This window comes from Eriocheir sinensis, chromosome 61, assembly GCF_024679095.1.
Source record: "Eriocheir sinensis breed Jianghai 21 chromosome 61, ASM2467909v1, whole genome shotgun sequence".
Taxonomy (NCBI): Eukaryota; Metazoa; Arthropoda; class Malacostraca; order Decapoda; family Varunidae; genus Eriocheir; species Eriocheir sinensis.
Window position 1 is genome coordinate 4,679,829 of NC_066569.1, and position 20,723 is coordinate 4,700,551.

The 20,723-nt window shown below is 48.8% G+C and overlaps 1 protein-coding gene across 17 annotated transcripts in view; it reads left to right on the top strand.

The window, feature by feature from the left end:
• Window positions 1-20,723, top strand: part of LOC126986201 (bromodomain adjacent to zinc finger domain protein 2B-like) — a 125,844-nt gene that overhangs the window by 75,665 nt on the left and 29,456 nt on the right. For 11 of the 17 annotated variants that reach the window (XM_050842163.1, XM_050842160.1, XM_050842159.1 and 8 more), the window contains 12 exons: window positions 7-415; window positions 563-773; window positions 3,538-3,892; window positions 4,329-4,522; window positions 4,779-4,844; window positions 5,492-6,391; window positions 15,099-15,381; window positions 15,923-16,101; window positions 16,483-16,661; window positions 17,909-18,031; window positions 18,723-18,780; window positions 18,850-18,957. In XM_050842163.1, coding sequence (XP_050698120.1) covers window positions 7-415; window positions 563-773; window positions 3,538-3,892; window positions 4,329-4,522; window positions 4,779-4,844; window positions 5,492-6,391; window positions 15,099-15,381; window positions 15,923-16,101; window positions 16,483-16,661; window positions 17,909-18,031; window positions 18,723-18,780; window positions 18,850-18,957 — 3,065 coding nt within the window. The remainder of the gene's footprint in view (window positions 1-6; window positions 416-562; window positions 774-3,537; window positions 3,893-4,328; window positions 4,523-4,778; window positions 4,845-5,491; window positions 6,392-15,098; window positions 15,382-15,922; window positions 16,102-16,482; window positions 16,662-17,908; window positions 18,032-18,722; window positions 18,781-18,849; window positions 18,958-20,723) is intronic. The other 6 variants (XM_050842170.1, XM_050842173.1, XM_050842174.1 and 3 more) reach the window with 4 other exon arrangements.

Genomic DNA, 20,723 nt, shown 5'->3' on the forward strand with positions numbered 1-20,723 from the left:
CTTCAGCCGCCGCCATGGCCGCCGCACTCTCCACCAGCAAAGCCGCCTCTATCGCAGCAGCCAGCACCTCCTCCAAGGTTCCGCGGAGCACCAAGAACGGAACGGGGCTGGGCGGGGGCGGCTCCAAGGGCATCACCAGCACCCTAAGCTACCGGGGGGGCGCCTCCACCACCACCACCACCTACTCCGCCCGCTCCCAGGACCACCTCAGCAGCTCCTCGCGCCCCGGCCTGGAGATCAGTCGACTGGCAGCTTCCTCCACCTCCTCTGCTTCCACCTCCGCCTCCACCTTCTCCTCCTCCCACCACCACCCCCTCTACTCCTCCCCCTCCTCCTCGTCTTCCAGTCTCTCGGGCCGCCCTCCGCCCTACCCCTTCGGCTCGGCCTCCACCCCCTCCCTCTCACATCGGTATAGGTGTGTATAGTGTGTGTGTGTGTGTGTGTGGTTTATTTACATTCTATTACTTGCATACCCCCATCACCCCACCCTACCCCTCCACCTCCCCCTCTCACCCACCTCTCCCCCCACAGTTCCCCCTCTCACCCACCTCTCCCCCCACAGTTCCCCCGGCGGCCTGGACAGCCTCGGGTCATCCCACCACTCGGATAGCGTCGCGGGGTCATCGCCGAGTCTGTCCTATGGCATCGCAAGCCTCATCGCCGACAAGCACCCTTCCTCAGCCACCTCCTCCTCACACTCCAAAGTCCACTCCTCCTCCTCCCTCACAGCCTCTTCCTCCTCTTCCTCCGCCAATAATTCGTCGCAAGCTGAGGTAAGTGCGCGTGAGAGAGAGAGAGAGAGAGAGAGAGAGAGAGAGAGAGAGAGAGAGAGAGAGAGAGTGTGAGTGAGTGAGTGTATATTATTATTTTTATATATTTATCTTATTTGGTGTCATTTTCTGTTATGATAGTAATTAGTTTTAACTTTTTGGGTGGAAGCTCAGTTGGTCAGTCAGTCAGTCAGTCAGTTACTTAGATTGATAGCCAGTCAGTCAGATTTTTGTCAGTCAGTTAGTTAATCTGCTGTTCATTCTTTCAGTCAGTTTCCCAGTCAGTCAGTCAGTGGGGGGACAGGCAGGTAGTCACTCAGTTCATTCAGTTAGTCAATCCTGTATTTTGTGGTTCAGTAAATCCTCAGTAATCATTCTTGCTAGTCAGTAAGTCAAGCATATATTCACATCATCAGCTTGTCATTCAGTCAGTCCTGTATTTTGTGGTTCAGTAAATCCTCAGTAATCATTCTTGCTAGTCAATAACTCAAGCATATATCCACCTCATCAGCTTGTCATTCAGTCAGTCCTGTATTTTGTGGTTCAGTAAATCCTCAGTAATCATTCTCGCTAGTCAATAACTCAAGCATATATTCACATCATCAGCTTGTCATTCAGTCAGGCCAAAGTTCTTTTCATCATTAAACCGTACTAACTTCCTTCGATGGACAACTTATAAGGGAATCAATTCACATTAACTCCAATAGCAACTCTACGCTAAGACACCACCGTTAGTTCTCCAGTTAAAAGTCTGTGTTTATCTTTCCCAAATACTGTGATATGTGTCTTACTGCATTAACGGCATATTCATTTTTTTACACTGAATGTCTCCTTGGTTTGAGTAATTAAAGGGGATGAGTGTATGACTAGTGTTAGGGGTACATATTACTAAATGTCTCAGCCTCCCATTGCATCCATTTTCCAAGGCCACTGAGAACGTTAACCGGGTTTTCATGGGTGACTTATCCCTTTGAAGATGCAGAGGTCAGGTCGGACTATCATTAGGGTCACGAAACACTCCATGAAAACTGCGGGAACTTCTGTGTTTTTCCCGTTCAAGTCCCAGAGGTCATGTCAAACTATCTCTGGGGTCACAAAACACTCCATAAAAATCACGTTCAAGACCCAGAAGTCATGTCAAACTATCACTTGGGTCACAAAACAGCATGAAAATCCCGCTCAAAACCCAAAATCATGTCAAATTATCACTGGGGTCACAAAACAGCATGAAAATCCCGCTCAAAACCCAAAATCATGTCAAATTATCACTGGGGTCACAAAACACTCCATGAAAACTCCGGGAACTAATATGTTTTTCCTGTTCAAGTCCCAGAGGTCATGTCAAACTATCACTGGGGTCACAAAACAGCATGAAAATCCCGCTCAAAACCCAAAATCATGTCAAATTATCACTGGGGTCACAAAACACTCCATGAAACCCCCAGGAACTTCTACTACAAGAGGCCTTTCAAACAGGGGGAACTGAGGCTGAGATGTTTAAAAATACTGTCCTAGGTTGACCATATATACACAGAATTGCACCCTGAACACACATACAAACACACACACACACAGTAGTTGCACCCCTCTGTAAACCACTCCTAGTCAGCCTGTAAGATACTTCATAATTCTTGATATTGACTCTCCACTCACCTCCTCTTCCTACTTTTTATGTGGACGCCCGACAAGGCTCACAAGTGTAGCACCTTCACAGTCTTTTAGCATTTCCCTTTTGCCGTATTTTTCTCTCATATATTTATCTTGTGGAATGACTTTATTACTAGCCTTATATATCTCTGTTTCTCCGATCTTTTTTATCTATTATTTTGTAAGTTTTTCCTCTGCACTACCACCGAGGAATGTGTCTATTGATATTGACTTTATGGAATGCATTTGTAAGGGCAGACATTTTTCAGTCATTTCTCCTTCAAACACACACACACACACACACACACACACACTAATTCATTCACATACACACACCAACACTCACTCACTCATACACACACATGCACACTAGCCCATTAAAAAACACACACACACAAACATACTGACTCACTCACATCTCTCTCTCTCTCTCCCTCTCTTCCGTCCCTGAGTTGAGTCGGTTCAGCTTGTTCGCCTGACTCACTCGCTTACTCGCCTCACTCCTTGCCGTCCTGCTCTCTCTCACTCACTCACTCACCCACCTTAAATGACACCTCACACCTAATGTCTCGTTCCCACTCTCCTCTCCTCTCACCTGGATGTGCTATGACGCAGCTTCCTTCACCTGTATCTTCTTCACCTTTATAAGTCTTTTAATTACTCTCTGTGTGACACCTTTCAACCCCTACACATGTTCTGCCTTACTTACATTTTTGACCACTTGTTTATGTACCACCTTCTATTTACTTATCACTACTTACTCTGTTTGTGAGGTATTTTTTGAGGATTGATGACCACCATCCGTAGTGTCTGTCTAGGAATGTATTTTTTGCATGGTATTTACTCCTTTTTGAGGGTCCGCCACGTGTAGGTAGAGTCCAGAGTCTGGCGGCGGCGGTGGCGGTGTGCCTCCCTCCCGCCGGGGCCGCAGAGTCTGATCTGAAGTGAGGACTGGCATGCCTTATTGTGTGTGTTGAGTTTGTGTATCAGTTTGTTTTTTTACTCTCTCTTTCCACACCTGTCACCTTCCTGCCTTCCTGTCTGCCTGCACTGTTGTGTGCACGCCGGAATGTACACACACCATTGCGCACACTCCCCCGATGCACACCGCCGTGTGCAGCGGGCGGCCCAGAAACTGGCGGGTAACGGCAGTGTGTCCATCTCCAAGGCCATCCGCAACAAGGAGCTGGAGATCATCCCCATCTCCCCCTCGGTCAAGGGCAGCACCGCCGCCCACGGCAGCGTGCCGCCCCACAGGGACAAGTCAGAGCCCAAGGTGTCCATCTCCACCGTGGCCGCCGCCGCCGCCGCACGACTCTCCAATGGGGTTCCCGGCGGGGCCGCCTGGCGGGAGGAGAGCGCCAGCGTCTCCATCGAACCCTGCGGACCCACGCCCCCCATGCCCCCGGGGCCGCCGGGCTCAGGGGACGATGCTCCCCTCAACCTGTCCATGAAGACTGCCGCCATCAAGGCCGGTGAGTGGGTCAGGGTGTGTAGGTGTGGGTGGGTGTGTAGGAGGTGTAGTGTTCCTAAGCTATCAGTCTGCTGGCAGCCTATTTTCTTGTCTTTTGGTTCAGTTAGTGGCTTTAGCCTCAGGCCGGACACTTTCCATCACTATTATAATCTTTGTCAACCTATTTATCTGTCAACCCTTTGCCATGTTCTGTAATGCCCAAAAGTAATTATGAGAGGAAAGAAAAAATTCCACTCATCCTGTTTAAGTGAGTGATGTGGTGAAGATGGTGCTCAGGTCTGGTGGGTGCAGGAGGCAGCAGCCAGCTCTTGTTGTCATGGCAAAGGAGTAAACTCAAGGCTAAAACAAAGGTTCAATTAAAAACCCCGCTGGTGCTGCTCCTGCAAATTGTGATAGAACCGTCCTCACTCACTCTCCCCCTTTTTTCTCCCCCTCAGTGAAAGTCGGGGAGAAGCGTGAACACAAGGACTCATCACTGGGTTCCCTGGGACTGGGGCGATCCGGCATGCCCTCGCTGGACTTCCCCCCGGGGCTTGGTGGCGGCCTGGGACCCATGTTGACCCCGAGCCTGGAGGTGCTGCAGAGCCTGTACGGGGCACAGCCGGGGGAGCCACGCGACGTGCTGGCCTCGGTGAGTGTGTGTGTGTGTGTGTGTGTGTGTGTGTGTGTGTAAAAGGAAATGAGAGGTAAGGAGGGAAGAAATGAAGGAAGGAAGGAAAGAAGAGAAAGAGAAATGAATGTGCATGTGTGTGTGAAAGAGGAAAAAAGGAAGGAAGGAATAAAAGAAGGAAAAGAGGAATCAATGTGTGCGTGTGTGTGTGTGTGTGTGTGTGTGTGTGTATATGTATAAACAACCCCCTGAGTCATACCCTTCCTTTTCCCCCCAGATGCAGGAGGCCCTTCAGAGGCAGCTGCTGGGGGCTGACGGGAAGAGAGACGAGAAGAAGAAACGAGTGAGTACATAGATGGGGTGCTGGCCGCCCTCACCTTGCTGCTGTTGTTGTTGTTGTCTTTATCGTACCATTCAGGGTTCTATTTCTACATGCAGGAAAGGGACAAAAGTTCACTGCTAGCATGCACAATATAGGGTTTAGAATACAGTGTTAAAAACTTATTGAAAGGGTATGCAATATTTACCTCACATATAATTGTTCTTGGGAGCTATGTGTTATTGGCTTCCCTCGCTTGAAGTTTCCTTATTATATCTGATCCCTGATGGAACACACACACACACACACACACACACATTCTCTTTCATACTTCCTTCTTTCCTTCCTTCCTCTTTTCCTTCCTTTCCTTTCTTCCCTCTTTCTCTCATACCCCTACACACACAGACATATACCCCCCACCCCCTGCCCCCTAGAACAGACCAGCACTAAAACCCGCTGTTACAGACGAAAGGGACACACACACACACACACACACACACAGACACACACACACACACACATTCTCTACACACATTCTCTTCACACATTCTGTTTACACTTCCTTCTTTCCATCATTTCTCTCCCTCTATCCTTTTCCCCTCTTTCCTCCCCCTATACCACCCCCTCGCATACCTTCCCCCCCTAGAGCAGACCACCACTAATGCCCACAGTTGCAGATGGAGGACGTGCAGGACCGTTCCCGTCACCTAGGGCGTGGTACATCCAAGCCCAAGAAGAACACCGTCGCGTCCCTTCTGGAGCAGTGCCGCGCCGCCGGGATCAAGCCCTCCAGCCTACCTCTGCCTCCTACTGCCACTACCTCCATTGTTGCCACCTCCGGCTCTACCTCCCCCCCCCTCCATGGCGGCCCTGCACCCCCTCGCTCTGGGGATCCCCGTGACGCCCTCTCCATCACCTCCACGTCTCCAATTTTCAACTCGTCTCCTTCACCTTCCCCCGCCGCCCAGTCCCTCCCTCCCACCCTCCTCCCCGGCCTCCCTCTCGGTCTCTCCTCCGCCTCGTCCTCCTCCTACCCCTCCTCTGTTGGCTCCCCCGCCCCCCCGACTCCGATCCCGACCCCCCCTGTGACCTCCCTCTCCATCTCCACTGTGGTGTCCTCCTCCTCCTCCCCTCCGTCTCCCCTACCTCCGTCTGAGCCTGTCACCTCCACAGCCACCACGACAACCACCACCGTGTCCTCCTCCACCACAACCACCACAACCACAGCCTCGTCTGTCTCCGCGCCACCGTCACCAACACCGACGTCAACACCGACACCACCCGCCACATCCACCCCCTCCACAATCCCCCCACCACAGCCTGCCTCCCCGCCCTCCACCCCTGCCTCCGTGACCGCATCCCCTCCCCCACCGCAGTCCACCCCGACCAGCGCATCCCTCCCCGTGTCCCTCCCCCCTTCCCTCTCCCTATCGTCGTCGGTGAGCATAACGTCTGTTACCCCCGAGGCCGCCATCACCTCCACCCCCTCCAGGCCCAGTGTGACCATCCACCCAACAACCTCCGCCTCAGAGATGGACCCAGAGCAGGAGTTTGACAAGATGGACAACTCAGTAAGCTTGCCACAACACTAACCTCCCAAGCCCAACCCCAAGACCTTACCCTTCTGTTCCTTTTGTTTATGTTTCCTTGTCCCAGTCCCTCCAGTCCACGCTGTTAAGACCTTCCCTGTATCCTTATCCCTCCTTCCGTCCTTCCTTCCTTCCTTCCAACATAATCCAATCCTGTCCCTTGTCCTGCCTTGTCCCTATCCCTTCCTGCAGTCCCTTCTCATCCCTTATCCAATCCTGTCCCATGTCCTTCCTTGTCCCTATCCTTCACTGCAGCCCCTTATCCAATCCTGTCCCTTGTCCCTATCCCTCCCTGCAGCCCCTTATCCAATTCTGTCCCTTGTCCTTCCTTGTCCCTATGCTTCCCTGCAGCCCCTTATCCAATCCTGTCCCTCATCCTTTCTTGTCCCTATCCCTTCCTGTAGCCCCTCATCCCTTATCCAATCCTGTCCCTGTCCCTTCCTGCAGCCCCTTCTCATCCCTTATCCAATCCTGTCCCTTGTCCTTTCTTGTCCCTATCCCTTCCTGCAGCCCCTCGTCCCTTATCCAATCCTGTCCCTATCCCTTCCTGCAGCCCCTTCTCATCCCTTATCCAATCCTGTCCCTTGTCCTTTCTTGTCCCTATCCCTTCCTGCAGCCCCCCATCCCTTACCCCCACCCCCCTTCCGTCTGTGCAGAGGTGGGCTCCTACGCATAACTTTTAGTGCCACAATCAGGGAGCTAAATAGTTCTGGTGCAGTCACACTCACTATCGTGCCACATTTTGCTGTAAAGTTACAAAAAAGAAAGTTTGAGATTAGCCGCTGAAGAAGCTCTGCCACGTTCAACAGCAGTGTGGATTTTTTTTTAGCAATGAATAGTTGTGATTTTTGAGTAAATACAATCAATACCAACATTTTAAAGACGTAATTCAAGCTAGACAGTGTTCGGAAATTACTAAAAAGTTTACATGATCGATTTTTTAGTACTTTTTTCACAACAAAGGAGACGGCTCAAGGGCAACAAAAAGTGTACAAAAAAAAAAAAAAAAAAAGCCCGCTATTCACCGCTCCCACAACAGACAATTAAGTAAAGAGTGGCAGACATGAAAGTAAAGTCAAAAGTTAGCTACCGAAGATCTGCGCTCCCCTCGATGAAGCGCTGCACCTCAGTCTGTCTTGCTGCATACGTCCAGCCTATTGTAGCCCTGCACATCCACTCTTTAACCCGGTACCAACGATGGGCCAGATTTGTGGCTTTACCATGTACCAGCGACGGGCCAAATTTGTGGCTTTACCGTGTACCAGCGATGGGCCAGATTTGTGGCTTTACCATGTACCAGCGACGGGCCAAATTTGTGGCTTTACCATGTACCAGCGATGGGCCAAATTTGTGGCTTTACCATGTACCAGCGACAGGCCAAATTTGTGGCTTTACCGTGTACCAGCGATGGGCCAAATTTGTGGCTTTACCATGTACCAGTGACAGGCCAAATTTGTGGCTTTACCGTGTACCAGTGACGGACCAAATTTGTGGCTTTACCATGTACCAGCGACGGGCCAAATTTTTGCCATGATATAAACCCCCAAAAATAGATGATGCATAAACTGATCACAAATGCGTTTATATATATTATGAAATGGTTTGTGTGAGTGATGATTTTTTCTCATTATTCTCGCTTAGAGGGACCATTAAGAAACATGATCCCTGCCACTACCGGGTTAAAGGCAACAGACCGAGTACCGCCACCCATGTGTGTGTGCGCGGTAAATTACTCTGCCGGAAACACACTCGTAATGCTCGGGAACTATTGATAGGATGCCAGTCTGTTTGGGGTCATCCTTTATTGCTGAGTATGTTGTGCTCATTCATGGAAATATCTGTCAAAGTTTTTCTGCAAGCACTTCATGAATATTAACCCAGTAGCTGCAGGGATCATGTTTCTTAAAGGTCCCTCTAAGCGAGAATAATCAGAAAAAAACATCACTCTTGCAAACCATTTCAGAATATATATCAACACATTTGTGATCAGTTTATGCATCATCTATTTTTGGGGGTTTATATCATGGCAAAAATTTGGCCCGTCACTGGTACACGGTAAAGCCACAAATTTGGCCCGTCACTGGTACATGGTAAAGCCACAAATTTGGCCCGTCACTGGTACACGGTAAAGCCACAAATTTGTCCCGTCACTGGTACATGGTAAAGCCACAAATTTGGCCCGTCACTGGTACACAGTAAAACACAGTAAAGCCACAAATTTGGCCTGTCACTGGTACACGGTAAAGCCACAAATTTGGCCCGTCACTGGTACACGGTAAAGCCACAAATTTGGCTTGTCACTGGTACACGGTAAAGCCACAAATTTGGCCCATCGCTGGTACACGGTAAAGCCACAAATTTGGCCCGTCACTGGTACCAAGTTAAGGAATTTTTTGTTATGCAGACTCGACCAGAAAAGTTATATTGCAAGTTGTGGCGTGAGAAGCTGCAGCACAACAGCCCACCTCTGCTCCCTCCCTCCCTCCCTCCTTCCATGTGTATTCCTCCTTCCCTCTCTCCTCTCCTGCTCCCCACTCCTCTCCCCTCACCTGTTACCCCCTCCTCCTCCCCTCCCCTCCTCTCCCTTCCTCACTCCTGTGTTAATAGATGGTAGCAGCTGCCTTCACCACCACCTCCACCACCACCACCACCACCACTACATCACCACCACCAAAACAAGATGGGGCAGGAACCCTCCCCACCAACTTAGCATAAACGCCTGAACCTGTATAAAGAACGTGACTATAAGTGTCGGGACTCCACAAAATGTTCCCTGGACCAACACTGATTATAGAGATTTGTTATGAGGTGGATGAGTGGCTGGGTGGGTGGATGGAGGTCAGGGTGGCAAGGCAGCTGGGACCACTGCCGTCACCCGTCAAGGGGGCGACAACTAGTAGTGTTTGGATGGTCATTTACCTGAATTCAAGTCCAGAGAGAGATAGAGAGGAGGAGAAGTACTTGCTAGATTCCTACTGTTAGCTGGCAGTCTGTTTCTCCCAAGTCTCTGCTGCAGGATTAGTTAGGGAGAGGGAGAGAGAGCGAGAGACAGAGATATATATACAGAGCTTTTAGTGAGTGACACAGAGTTATAGAGAGAGAGAGAGAATGAGGTCAAAGTCTTAGTGAGGCTGAGTGAGGCAGCGATGATCCTGCCCTCAGCGGTAGCAATAATAGCGGTACAGAGTTGTAGTGTTAGCGCATGGGTCGGCAAGAAGTTGTTACCAGTCGTGGCAGTCGTGGGGACCAGCGAGTCTGACACAGGCCGGCGCCGCCCCGAGGGAAGAGGGGCGGCGGCAGCGGAAGTGGCAGCAGCAGCAGCAGCGGCCTTGAGAAAACCGAGTACTACCACTGTAAACGTGTGTACATACTGCAAGTTCCTGAAGCCATAGATATCGACACATTCCAACTATTCTTATACGCAGTTTGGGACGGCTAGTTGAGTGGGGGGGCGGCGCGAGGGTTGGCCCGGCGCCCCCCGTAGCTTTCCGGTGTCCCCGTCATCATGTCGTGTTGTGTATAGACTGTAGCACCTGTCCTCGGCCCTCGCCTGGAGGGCCGCACACTGTCATTATGTATCTGCTTCAACACATTACTGCAAATGCTGAAATTGTATCCTGTGCATGTAGCTAAACATGGGTTTTTGCCACTCATCAGTTTTTTTGATTTGCCTCACTTTCAAGTAGCCACAAAGGTTTTCTCAAAATTTTCACTTGAACTAACGGTCCAGGCCTGAGGGAACCAAAGAAGCATTGAACACTGATGAAACTTTTGGGGGTAAATTTGGTAATGGTTATAAACAAGCATTCTGCTGAGCAAACGATCCTCAAGTGCTGATTCAGATTCATGGTAGTAAGCAAAATTGCCTTCTCGGTGGTCTGCACCAACATGACTAAACCTTTTTGCTTGAGACACAAAAGGCCTGTGATTGAGGAGTAAATTTTTTTGCATGTTTATGACCCAAACAAACTACAATGCATAATGACAAGGCTTGCACAGTGTGTTGGCGCCAAGGTACTGGACCCTGGAACGTGGTGGTGCACTTTATACCCAACCGTGGCGGCAACACGACCCAGCGCACCCACACACACACACACACACACACACACACACACACACACACACACACACAAGATATGGCCTCAGCTTATGTATACCCCCAAACAAACAAACACACACATAAATTCTAAGCTAAGTTTCCCATGTATCAGCAAGCAGTCATTGAAATAAAAAGATTGCGCGCACACACACACACACACACACACACACACACACACACACACACACACACACACACACACACACACTCAAATGCTAACTTAAGTCCCCTGAATCTGTAGGCAATCATATCAATACACACACACACACACACACACACACACACACACACACACACACACACACACACACACACAAGGGTCGTCAGCTGGAGTTGTGTTGCCGTCGTGAGGAGATGGTGATGGCAAGCCAGAGGTGTGTCGCTGGGCTGGCCGAGGGGGGCTGTGTTGGCCTGCTCACCCAGCACAGCCCCTCACGTGTCAGTCCAGCAGGGGGGTGAAGGGGCAAGAGGGGAGGAACACTGCTGAGTAAGGTTTGTTTGCCAATCTGAACACACTCCATATATGTGGGTAGGTGCTGTTGTGTGGTGAGGGTGGCAATGTCTGTTAGCCCAGAATGCAAAGTTAAAGTCCCTCCACCACCAGATAACAGTTTTCTGTCATCTCCAAGTGCCCAAAAATCACCTACATGTCAATGTTATGTTAGCAACATCTGTGTATATATCAGGGCTGTACCTAGGGGGGGTTGGGGGGATTGAATGACCCACCTGGCCCCCTTATCTGCTAAAAGGTCCACTCTCTGTGAGTCAAAATAAAAGACTGGGACAAAAGTTCCAGTTTTTCTTTTTGACAGCAGGAAAATGCATCCAAAAATGTAAATTTTTCAAAACCCCAACCCCCAGCTGATTTGGCTCACTTTGGCAGCCATTCGCCCCTTTTCAAGTTGCTACAAAGGTCAACATTTAGTGTCAAAAGACCCACCCTTTTACAGCTGTGAGTATGGTCCTGTAATATTCATCCACTGTGTTGGGCCGGGTGCCTGGTGCAGTGTTGCTGAACTGATCCCTGGCCCACGTGGTGACCTTTTAGCCCAACAGTGGCTCAGTTGGTTTGGTGCCCAAACTTTACCTGGAAGGCCAGGGTTCGATCCCCTGGCACTCAAGTGGTGTATATTTTGAGATCTGTTTATGTATGTTTGCTATGCTATGAAAAATCTGCCAGTGCCACCCTTTTAAACCCATCAGCAAGGCCTTCAAGCTATCCTACCAGTGGTATGGGCCTTCAAGTACAAGTGAAAAAACTACTCATATAATAAAACTACTTACTCCTGGATATAGAGATGATATGGTGTGCAAAGTTAAACCCTAGAAAACTACTCTTGGAAACTGGGATAAGGAATAAAAATAAAACACCAGAGTAACCAGAATAATGATTGATATTGAAACTGTTTTGACACTTCATTACTGAATCATAAATCATTTCATGGCACTGGTTTATGTGGTGCTTATAAAGGAGTACAGATTGGCAAACACCTTATAGTGAACCAAGGGAGGGTGAGGGAAGGGCTCATCTCAGCGCAGCAAGAAGAGGATGGCACGAGGAAGGTAATGAGGGAAGGGAAGTGTGTGTATGTGTGAAGCCCCTCATATGGAACACTCAGGCCTGAACAGAACAAACCATGGACCACAACCGCTGCCCTTTACAACCCGGCAGTTAGGTTGAAAACTTAAAGAAAAGGGAATTATAGGAGATACAGAAGAGAGGAGGTGTAGAAGTATATGGTAGAGTAGCAAGATGAGTACTACTGATGGTGGAGTATTTGGTAAGAGACACCAGATGCAACACCACCACAACACCAACACCATTTATACATCACATTACTGTGTCACATCCACACACACCCTGACACACCCTTATAAGACAGACCCAACACATACCATCACCATACCTGTCAAGCTACTGTGGTGTCTTGCCGTAAGATTTTGCATTAGAGACCATAAGTTTATGTACAAAACGGTAATTAAACCATAAGAAAACAACATTTTTTTGTCATTCAATATTTATTTGTTTCAAAACAAATGCAGAATGAAAACACAATGTAAACACATGACAGTATGAACACCACATGATGAAAAACAGTTCTGCTTACAAAGGTTCTTGTAAACAGTACTGTTTTTCATTATGTGGTGTTCATACTGTGTCACGTGTTTACATTGTGTACAACAGTACAACAAAGAGTGTCAGTGAGCTGCAGTGAACCTACTGCAGCTCACTGATGCTCTTTGTTGTACTGGGCAGCACAAGACCTGGCTTTCTCTAGCAGGCTGGCAGTCACACGGGAGTCATGACAACACTCGTCTGAGTTCAGTTTGATCTGCAAGAAAGCAGTCAGTGTGTCCACACCCAAGCTGCTCCTCACGCTCACATGAATTTAAATATGGTGCGTACGATATATTTCAAATTGTTTCAAACAAACATTAAAAAAAACCGCATCACAAGCGGAGAAAAAACGTAAGATTTTCAACTTACGCCGTAAGACTTGAAAATCACCGAAATTACGTAAGACTTACGCAAAAAACCTAAGACTTGACAGGTATGCATCACCCTGACCCACACACACACCCTTACACACCCTTATAAGACAACACAAGCTCACACCCAACACATACCATCACCCTGACACACACACACCCTTATAAGACAGAACACAAGCTCACACCCAACACATACCATCACCCTGACACACACACACACACCCTTACACACCCTTGTAAGACAACACACAAGCTCACACCCAACACATGCCATCACCCTGACACACACACACACACACACCCTTACACACCCTTGTAAGACAACACACAAGCTCACACCCAACACATGCCATCACCTTGACACACACACACACACCCTTACACACCCTTATAAGACAGAACATACAAGCTCACACCCTGACACACACACACACACACACCCTTATAAGACAGAACACACAAGCTCACACCCTGACACACACACACACACACACACACCCTTACACACCCTTATAAGACAGAACACACAAGCTCACACCCAACACATACCATCACCCTGACACACACACACACACCCTTACACACCCTTATAAGACAGAACACACAAGCTTACACCCAACACATACCATCACCCTGACACACACCCTTACACACCCTTATAAAACAGAACACAAGCTTACACCCAACACATACCATCACCCTGACACACACACACACACACACACCCTTGCACACCCTTATAAGACAGAACACACAAGCTCACACCCAACACATACCATCACCCTGACACACACCCTTACACACCCTTATAAGACAGAACACACAAGCTTACACCCAACACATACCATCACCCTGACACACACACACACACACACACACCCTTGCACACCCTTATAAGACAGAACACAAGCTCACACCCAACACATTCCATCACCCTTACACACACCCTTACACACCCTTATAAGACAGAACACACAAGCTTACACCCAACACATACCATCACCCTGACACACACACACACACACCCTTACACACCCTTATGAGACAACACCAGCTCACACCCAACATACCATCACCCTGACACACACACACACACACCCTTACACACCCTTATAAGACAGAACACACAAGCTCACACCCAACACATACCATCACCCTGACACACACACACACACACCCTTACACACCCTTATAAGACAACACACAAGCTCACCCAACATACCATCACCCTGACACACACACACACACACACCCTTACACACCCTTATAAGACAGAACACACAAGCTCACACCCAACACATACCATCACCCTGACACACACACACCCTTACACACCCTTATAAGACAGAACACACAAGCTCACACCCAACACATACCATCACCCTGACACACACACACACACACCCTTATAAGACAGAACACACAAGCTCACACCCAACACATACCATCTCCCTGACACACACACACTCTTTCACACCCTTATAAGACAGAACACACAAGCTCACACCCAACACATACCATCACCCTGACACACACACACACCCTTATAAGACAGAACACACAAGCTTACACCCAACACATACCATCACCCTAACACACACACACACCCTTACACACCCTTATAAGACAACACCAGCTCACACCCAGCACATACCATCACCTTGACACACACACACACACACACACACACACACACACACACACACACACACACACACACACACACACACACACACACACACCCTTACACACACTTATAAGACCGAACACACAAGCTCGCACACCATCACCACCACTTTCAACCCCCCCCCACAACACAGAACCCTCTAGCAACACTCACACCACCCCTATCACTACCAACACGTCACACCACCACTCTTGACACCCCCACACATACCACCACCCACATGACACACACACACCCACCTATCCACACAGACCACCAGCCACCCCCAGGTACACTCCCATACACATCACCACCACTACATATGACAAACCGCCCTGAGACCTCTACATTCAGTACCCAAAATCACACACCGCCAATTGCTCCCAACACCCACACCACCACCACCACCACCACTGTCAACACCCCCACAGGTAGACATAATGGAGGTGCCCCGGATATTCCCGCATCAGAACGGAGGCGAGAAACCCGTCAAGAAGCGTCACATGATCACTTCGAGCAGCGTTGACGGCCGGCTCATCACCACCATCAAGGCCGCAGCCACCACTGGAGCGCACGACTCCTCCGAGCTGTCCGACTCCGAGAGCGACGACGAGACGACATCGCTCTCCTCGGGTGACGAAGACGCCCTCAACCATCTCCCGTCGCCCTGGTTGAAGCGAGACACCCCGGACTCCGCGTCGGCGTATAGCGAGTGTGAGTGGGGCTATGGGGGTGGGGCCTTTTAGTGTGTGTGTGTGTGTTTGTGTTTGTGTAGAAGAGTGTATGTATGTATGTGTGTGTTTGTGTATAATTGCAGTGTTTTTGCCAGAGAGAGAGAGAGAGAGAGAGAGTGTGTGTGTGTGTGTGTGTGTGTGTGTGTGTGTGTGTTTGTGTAGAATCGCAGTGTTTTTGCCAGAGAGAGAGTGTGTGTGTGTGTGTGTGTGTGTGTGTGTGTGTGTGTGTGTGTGTGTGTGTGTGTGTGTCCATCCCATACAGATCACCCCACCCACCACCTCACCCTTCCCCCATCACCCCCAGTCACCCCTCACATCCCCCTTCACCTTACTGATCCCCCATCACCCTACACAGCCCTCCCCATTCACCCCACACAGCACCTCACCCTTCCCCCATCACCCCTTACAGCCCCTTCACCCTACACAGCCTCCCCATTCACCCCACACAGCCTCCCCATTCACCCCACACAGCCTCCTCATTCACCCCACACAGCACCTCACCCTTCTCCCATCACCCACAGCTCCCCCGGTCAAGAAGAGGAAGATGATCACGGATGAGGTGTCGCTGCGGGTGCCTCTGATGTACGGGTGGCGCCGGGAGACCACCATGCGCACCATCACCCAGTCTGGGGTCCGGGGGGAGGTGGTTTACTACGCGCCCTGCGGCAAACCCTTCAGACAGTACCCGGACATCATGAGGGTGAGTGTGTGGGTGTGTGTGGGTGGGTGTATGGAGAGGAGCAGAAGGAGGAGGGTGAATAAGTGTGTATGGAAGAGGAGGAGGAGGAGGAGGAAGAGGGTGACTATGTGTGTGTAGGAAGAGGAGGAGGGTAAGAAGATGGAAAAGGAAATAGAAAAAGGAGGAGGAAGAGGAAGGAGAAATGGTAATAGAAGGAGGAGAAGGAGGAGAAAGAAGGAAGAAGAGAAATAGGAGAGGAAGAGGAAGGAAAAATAAAATAAAAATAAAAAGGGACAAAAAATTCAAGTGCGGAGGAGGAGAAAAACAAGACAGAGGCATAAAACAAACAAACAAACACTACCACCACCACCACCATCACTACCCCCTTCTATACCCCCACAGTACCTCGAGAAGAACGGCATCATGGAGGTTACCCGCGACAACTTCAGCTTCTCCTCGAAAATACCCATTGGGGAGTACATCGAGGCCGGCTCCCAGTCCCGCCACACCGAGGGGGAGGTGCGCGACAAGATACAGCAAATCCGCGAACAGAAGGGGTACAAGCCGCTGCGGAGACACGAGTTAGTACCGTCCAGACCCAGACCGAGAGACCCTTTTTTTCCTGTTTCTGTTCGCTATTTGTGTTCCGTTCCACCCTGTTCCGTTTTGGCCCCGTTCTTCCGTTTCTGTTCCCCGCCCAGACCCAGACCGAGAGACCCTTTTTTTCTGTTTCTGTTCCCTATTTATGTTCCGTTCCACCCTGTTCCGTTGCTCCGTTTCAGCTCCGTTCTCCTGTTTCCATCCCGTTCTTCTGTTTCTGTTCCCCGTCCAGACCCAGACCGAGAGACATCCTTTTTTTTCTGTTTCTGTTCCCTATTTGTGTTCCGTTCCACCCTGTTCCGTTTTGGCTCCGTTCTCCTGTTTCCATCCCGTTCTTCCGTTTCTGTTCCCCGCCCAGACCCAGACCGAGAGACATACCCATAGGCCCTTCATCCCTGTCGCTCCTACCCTGTTCGTTTCCTTTTAGCCTGTCTGTCCTATTCTATACCCATACCCCCTTCCTCTCCCTTCTCTTCCATGCCTTCCCTTTACTCTCTGTTATCCCCTTTCTTCCTTCCTGTCCTTATCTCCCTTTCCTCCTCTTTCATATCCTCCCTTCCTTTCTTCCTTTCCTCCCTTCCTTCCTTCCTTCCTTTCCTCCTCTTCCTTATCCTCCCTTCCTTTCTTCCTCCCTGTTCTCCTTATCTCCCTTTCCACCTCTTCCTTATCCTCCCTTCCTTTCTCCCTTTCCTCCTCTTCCTTATTCTCCCTTCCTTACCTCCCTTTCCTCCTCTTCCTTATCCTCCCTTCCTTTCTTCCTTTCCTCCTCTTCCTTATTCTCCCTTCCTTACCTCCCTTTCCTCCTCTTCCTTATCCTCCCTTCCTTCCTTCCTTTCCTCCTCTTCCTTATTCTCCCTTCCTTACCTCCCTTTCCTCCTCTTTCTTATCCTCCCTTCCTTTCTTCCTTTCCTCCTCTTCCTTATTCTCCCTTCCTTACCTCCCTTTCCTCCTCTTCCTTATCCTCCCTTCCTTCCTTCCTTTCCTCCTCTTCCTTATCCTCCCTTCCTTCCTTTTCTCCTCTTCCTTATTCTCCCTTCCTTACCTCCTCTTCTGTATTCTCCCTTCCTTCCTTCCTGTTCTTCTCTTCCTTATCCTCCCTTCCTTTCTTCCTCCCTGTTCTCCTAATCTCCCTTTCCACCCTTTATTCGCCCTTCCTTTCCTCCTTCCTCTCCCTCATTTTTTACCTCCCTCCTCGCCCTCAACCTCACGAACCCCTTTTCCGCGGCAGGGACGGGAGGGACGCGCTGGAGATAGAAGCGGAGGCGATCCTGAGGCGTCTGGAGGCCGAGGAGGAGGCGGAGAAGGCACGGAAGGACCTCATGTCGCAGCTAGAGGAGCAGCATCAGTTCAGGTGAGTGTGGCGTACCTGTGGGGGGGACCTGAGCACCTTAATTACCTGTGTTCCTACCTGTTACAATCTACTCTTCCATTCTTTCGATTTTTCTTATCCAGCAGTTTTTCTTTATTTTTTTTGTCTATCTTTTTGTTTTGTCTGTTTTCTTCCTTTTTGATACCTACGTTTTTGTTTTCTTGTTTTCTTTTTGTTTTCTTTTGTTCAGGTGAGTGGCGTACCTGTGGGGGTGACCTGTAGACCCTAATTACCTGTGTTTCTACCTGTTAAAAATCTTATACTCTTTCATTCTGTCTGACCTTTTCTTATCCTGCAGTTTTTCTTTATTTTTTTTAGTCTATCTCTGTTTTCTCTGTTTTCTTCCTTTTTCATACCTAGTTTTCATTTTCTTGTTTTCTTTTTGTTTTCTATTTTTTTCTTTTGTTCAGGTGAGTGGCGTACCTGTGGGGTCGGACCTGGAGACCCTAATTACCCGTGTTCCTACCTGTTCAAAATCTTCTCTTCCAGTCTTATTGTTTTTCATATCCAGCAGTTTTTCTTTATTTTCTTAGGCTGTCTTTTTGTTTTCCTTCCTATTCTTCCTTGTTCATACTTTTCATTATATTTATATCGTGTATGTGTGTTTTCTTTGATGCTTTATTATCCATACTCTGTTTTTACCCTCTTTATCTTACTCTCTCCTCTTCCACAGAATACAGAAGGAGCAGGAGAGGATAAGGAAGCAGGAGGAACTGAGGAGAGAGAAGGAGGTGAGTGTCTGACCTTTCTCTGATCCGTTCCTGCTTCATAACACTCACACATTCCATTGCCCTTATCAGTCTGTGTCTCATGTTCATTCTGTGTCCCTGTGGTCGCTGCAGGAGCTGAGGAGGCAGAGGGAGGAGGAGAACAGACAGAGACTTTATGAGCAGCTAAGGAAAGCACAGGTAAGTTTATATAAAGTACATGTCCTTCTTTGGTTATGGAAATGATCTACACTCCTGAGCTCCTGTTACTGGTCGGCATTATAAGATACTTTCGATTCCCACATCAGCTGTTTTTAAAGGTCATAGAGGGGGTCAGTCGGGTTCTAATGAGTGTTTCTTCAGGTTCACGGTACAGAGGAAGGGTCAAACTACCACCAGGGTCATACAACTACTCCCGTAAATGCCCACAGCTCCTATGAAAGCCTTGTCAAATATGTGTTTCGTCAGGTTCATGGTACAGAGGAAGGGTCAAACTACCACCAGGGTCATAAAACTACTCCCGTAAATGCCCACAGCTCCTATGAAAGCCTTGTCAAATATGTGTTTCTTTAGGTTCATGGTACAGAGGAGGGGTCAAACTACCACCAGGGTCATGAAACTGCTCCTGGAAATGCCCAAAACTCCTACGAAAACCTTGTCAAATATGTGTTTCTTTAGGTTCATGGTACAGAGGAAGGGTCAAACTACCACCAGGGTCATAAAACTACTCCCGTAAATGCCCACAGCTCCTATGAAAGCCTTGTCAAATATGTGTTTCGTCAGGTTCATGGTACAGAGGAGGGGTCAAACTACCACCAGGGTCATAAAACTACTCCTGGAAATGCCCCAAACTCTTACGAAAGCCTTGTCAAATATGTGTTTCTTTAGGTTCATGGTACAGAGGAAGGGTCAAACTACCACCAGGGTCATAAAACTACACCTGGAAATGCCCCAAACTCTTACGAAAGCCTTGTCAAATATGTGTTTCTTTAGGGTCACGGTACAGCAGAAGGGTCAAACTACCACCAGGGTCATAAAACTACACCTGGAAATGCCCAAAACTCCTACGAAAGCCTTGTCAAATGTGTTTCTTTAGGTTCGTGGTACAGAGGAAGGGTCAAACTACCACCAGGGTCATAAAACTACACCTGGAAATGCCCAAAACTCTTACGAAAGCCTTGTCAAATATGTGTTTCATCAGGCTCATGGTAAAGAGGAAGGGTCTAACAACCACCAGGGTCATAAAACTACACCTGGAAATGCCTCAAACTCTTACGAAAGCCTTGTCAAATATGTTTCTTTAGGTTCACAGTACAGCAGAAGGGTCAAACTACCACCAAGGTCATAAAACTACACCTGGAAATGCCCCAAACTCTTACGAAAGCCTTGTCAAATATGTGTTTCTTTAGGTTCACGGTACAGCAGAAGGGTCAAACTACCACCAGGGTCATAAAACTACACCTGGAAATGCCCCAAACTATTACGAAAGCCTTGTCAAATATGTGTTTTGTCAGGTTCATGGTAAAGTGGAAGGGTCAAACTACCACCAGGGTCATAAAACTACACCTGGAAATGCCCCAAACTCTTACGAAAGCCTTGTCAAATATGTGTTTCTTTAGGGTCACGGTACAGCAGAAGGGTCAAACTACCACCAGGGTCATAAAACTACACCTGGAAATGCCCAAAACTCTTACGAAAACCTTGTCAAATATGTGTTTCATCAGGCTCATGGTAAAGAGGAAGGGTCTAACAACCACCAGGGTCATAAAACTACACCTGGAAATGCCCACAACTCTTACGAAAGCCTTGTCAAATATGTGTTTCTTTAGGGTCACGGTACAGCAGAAGGGTCAAACTACCACAGGGTCATAAAACTACTGGAAATGCCCAAAACTCTTACGAAAGCCTTGTCAAATATGTGAACTTGGGCGCGGAAATGTCTAGTAATACGCCCCTAAGACTACCTT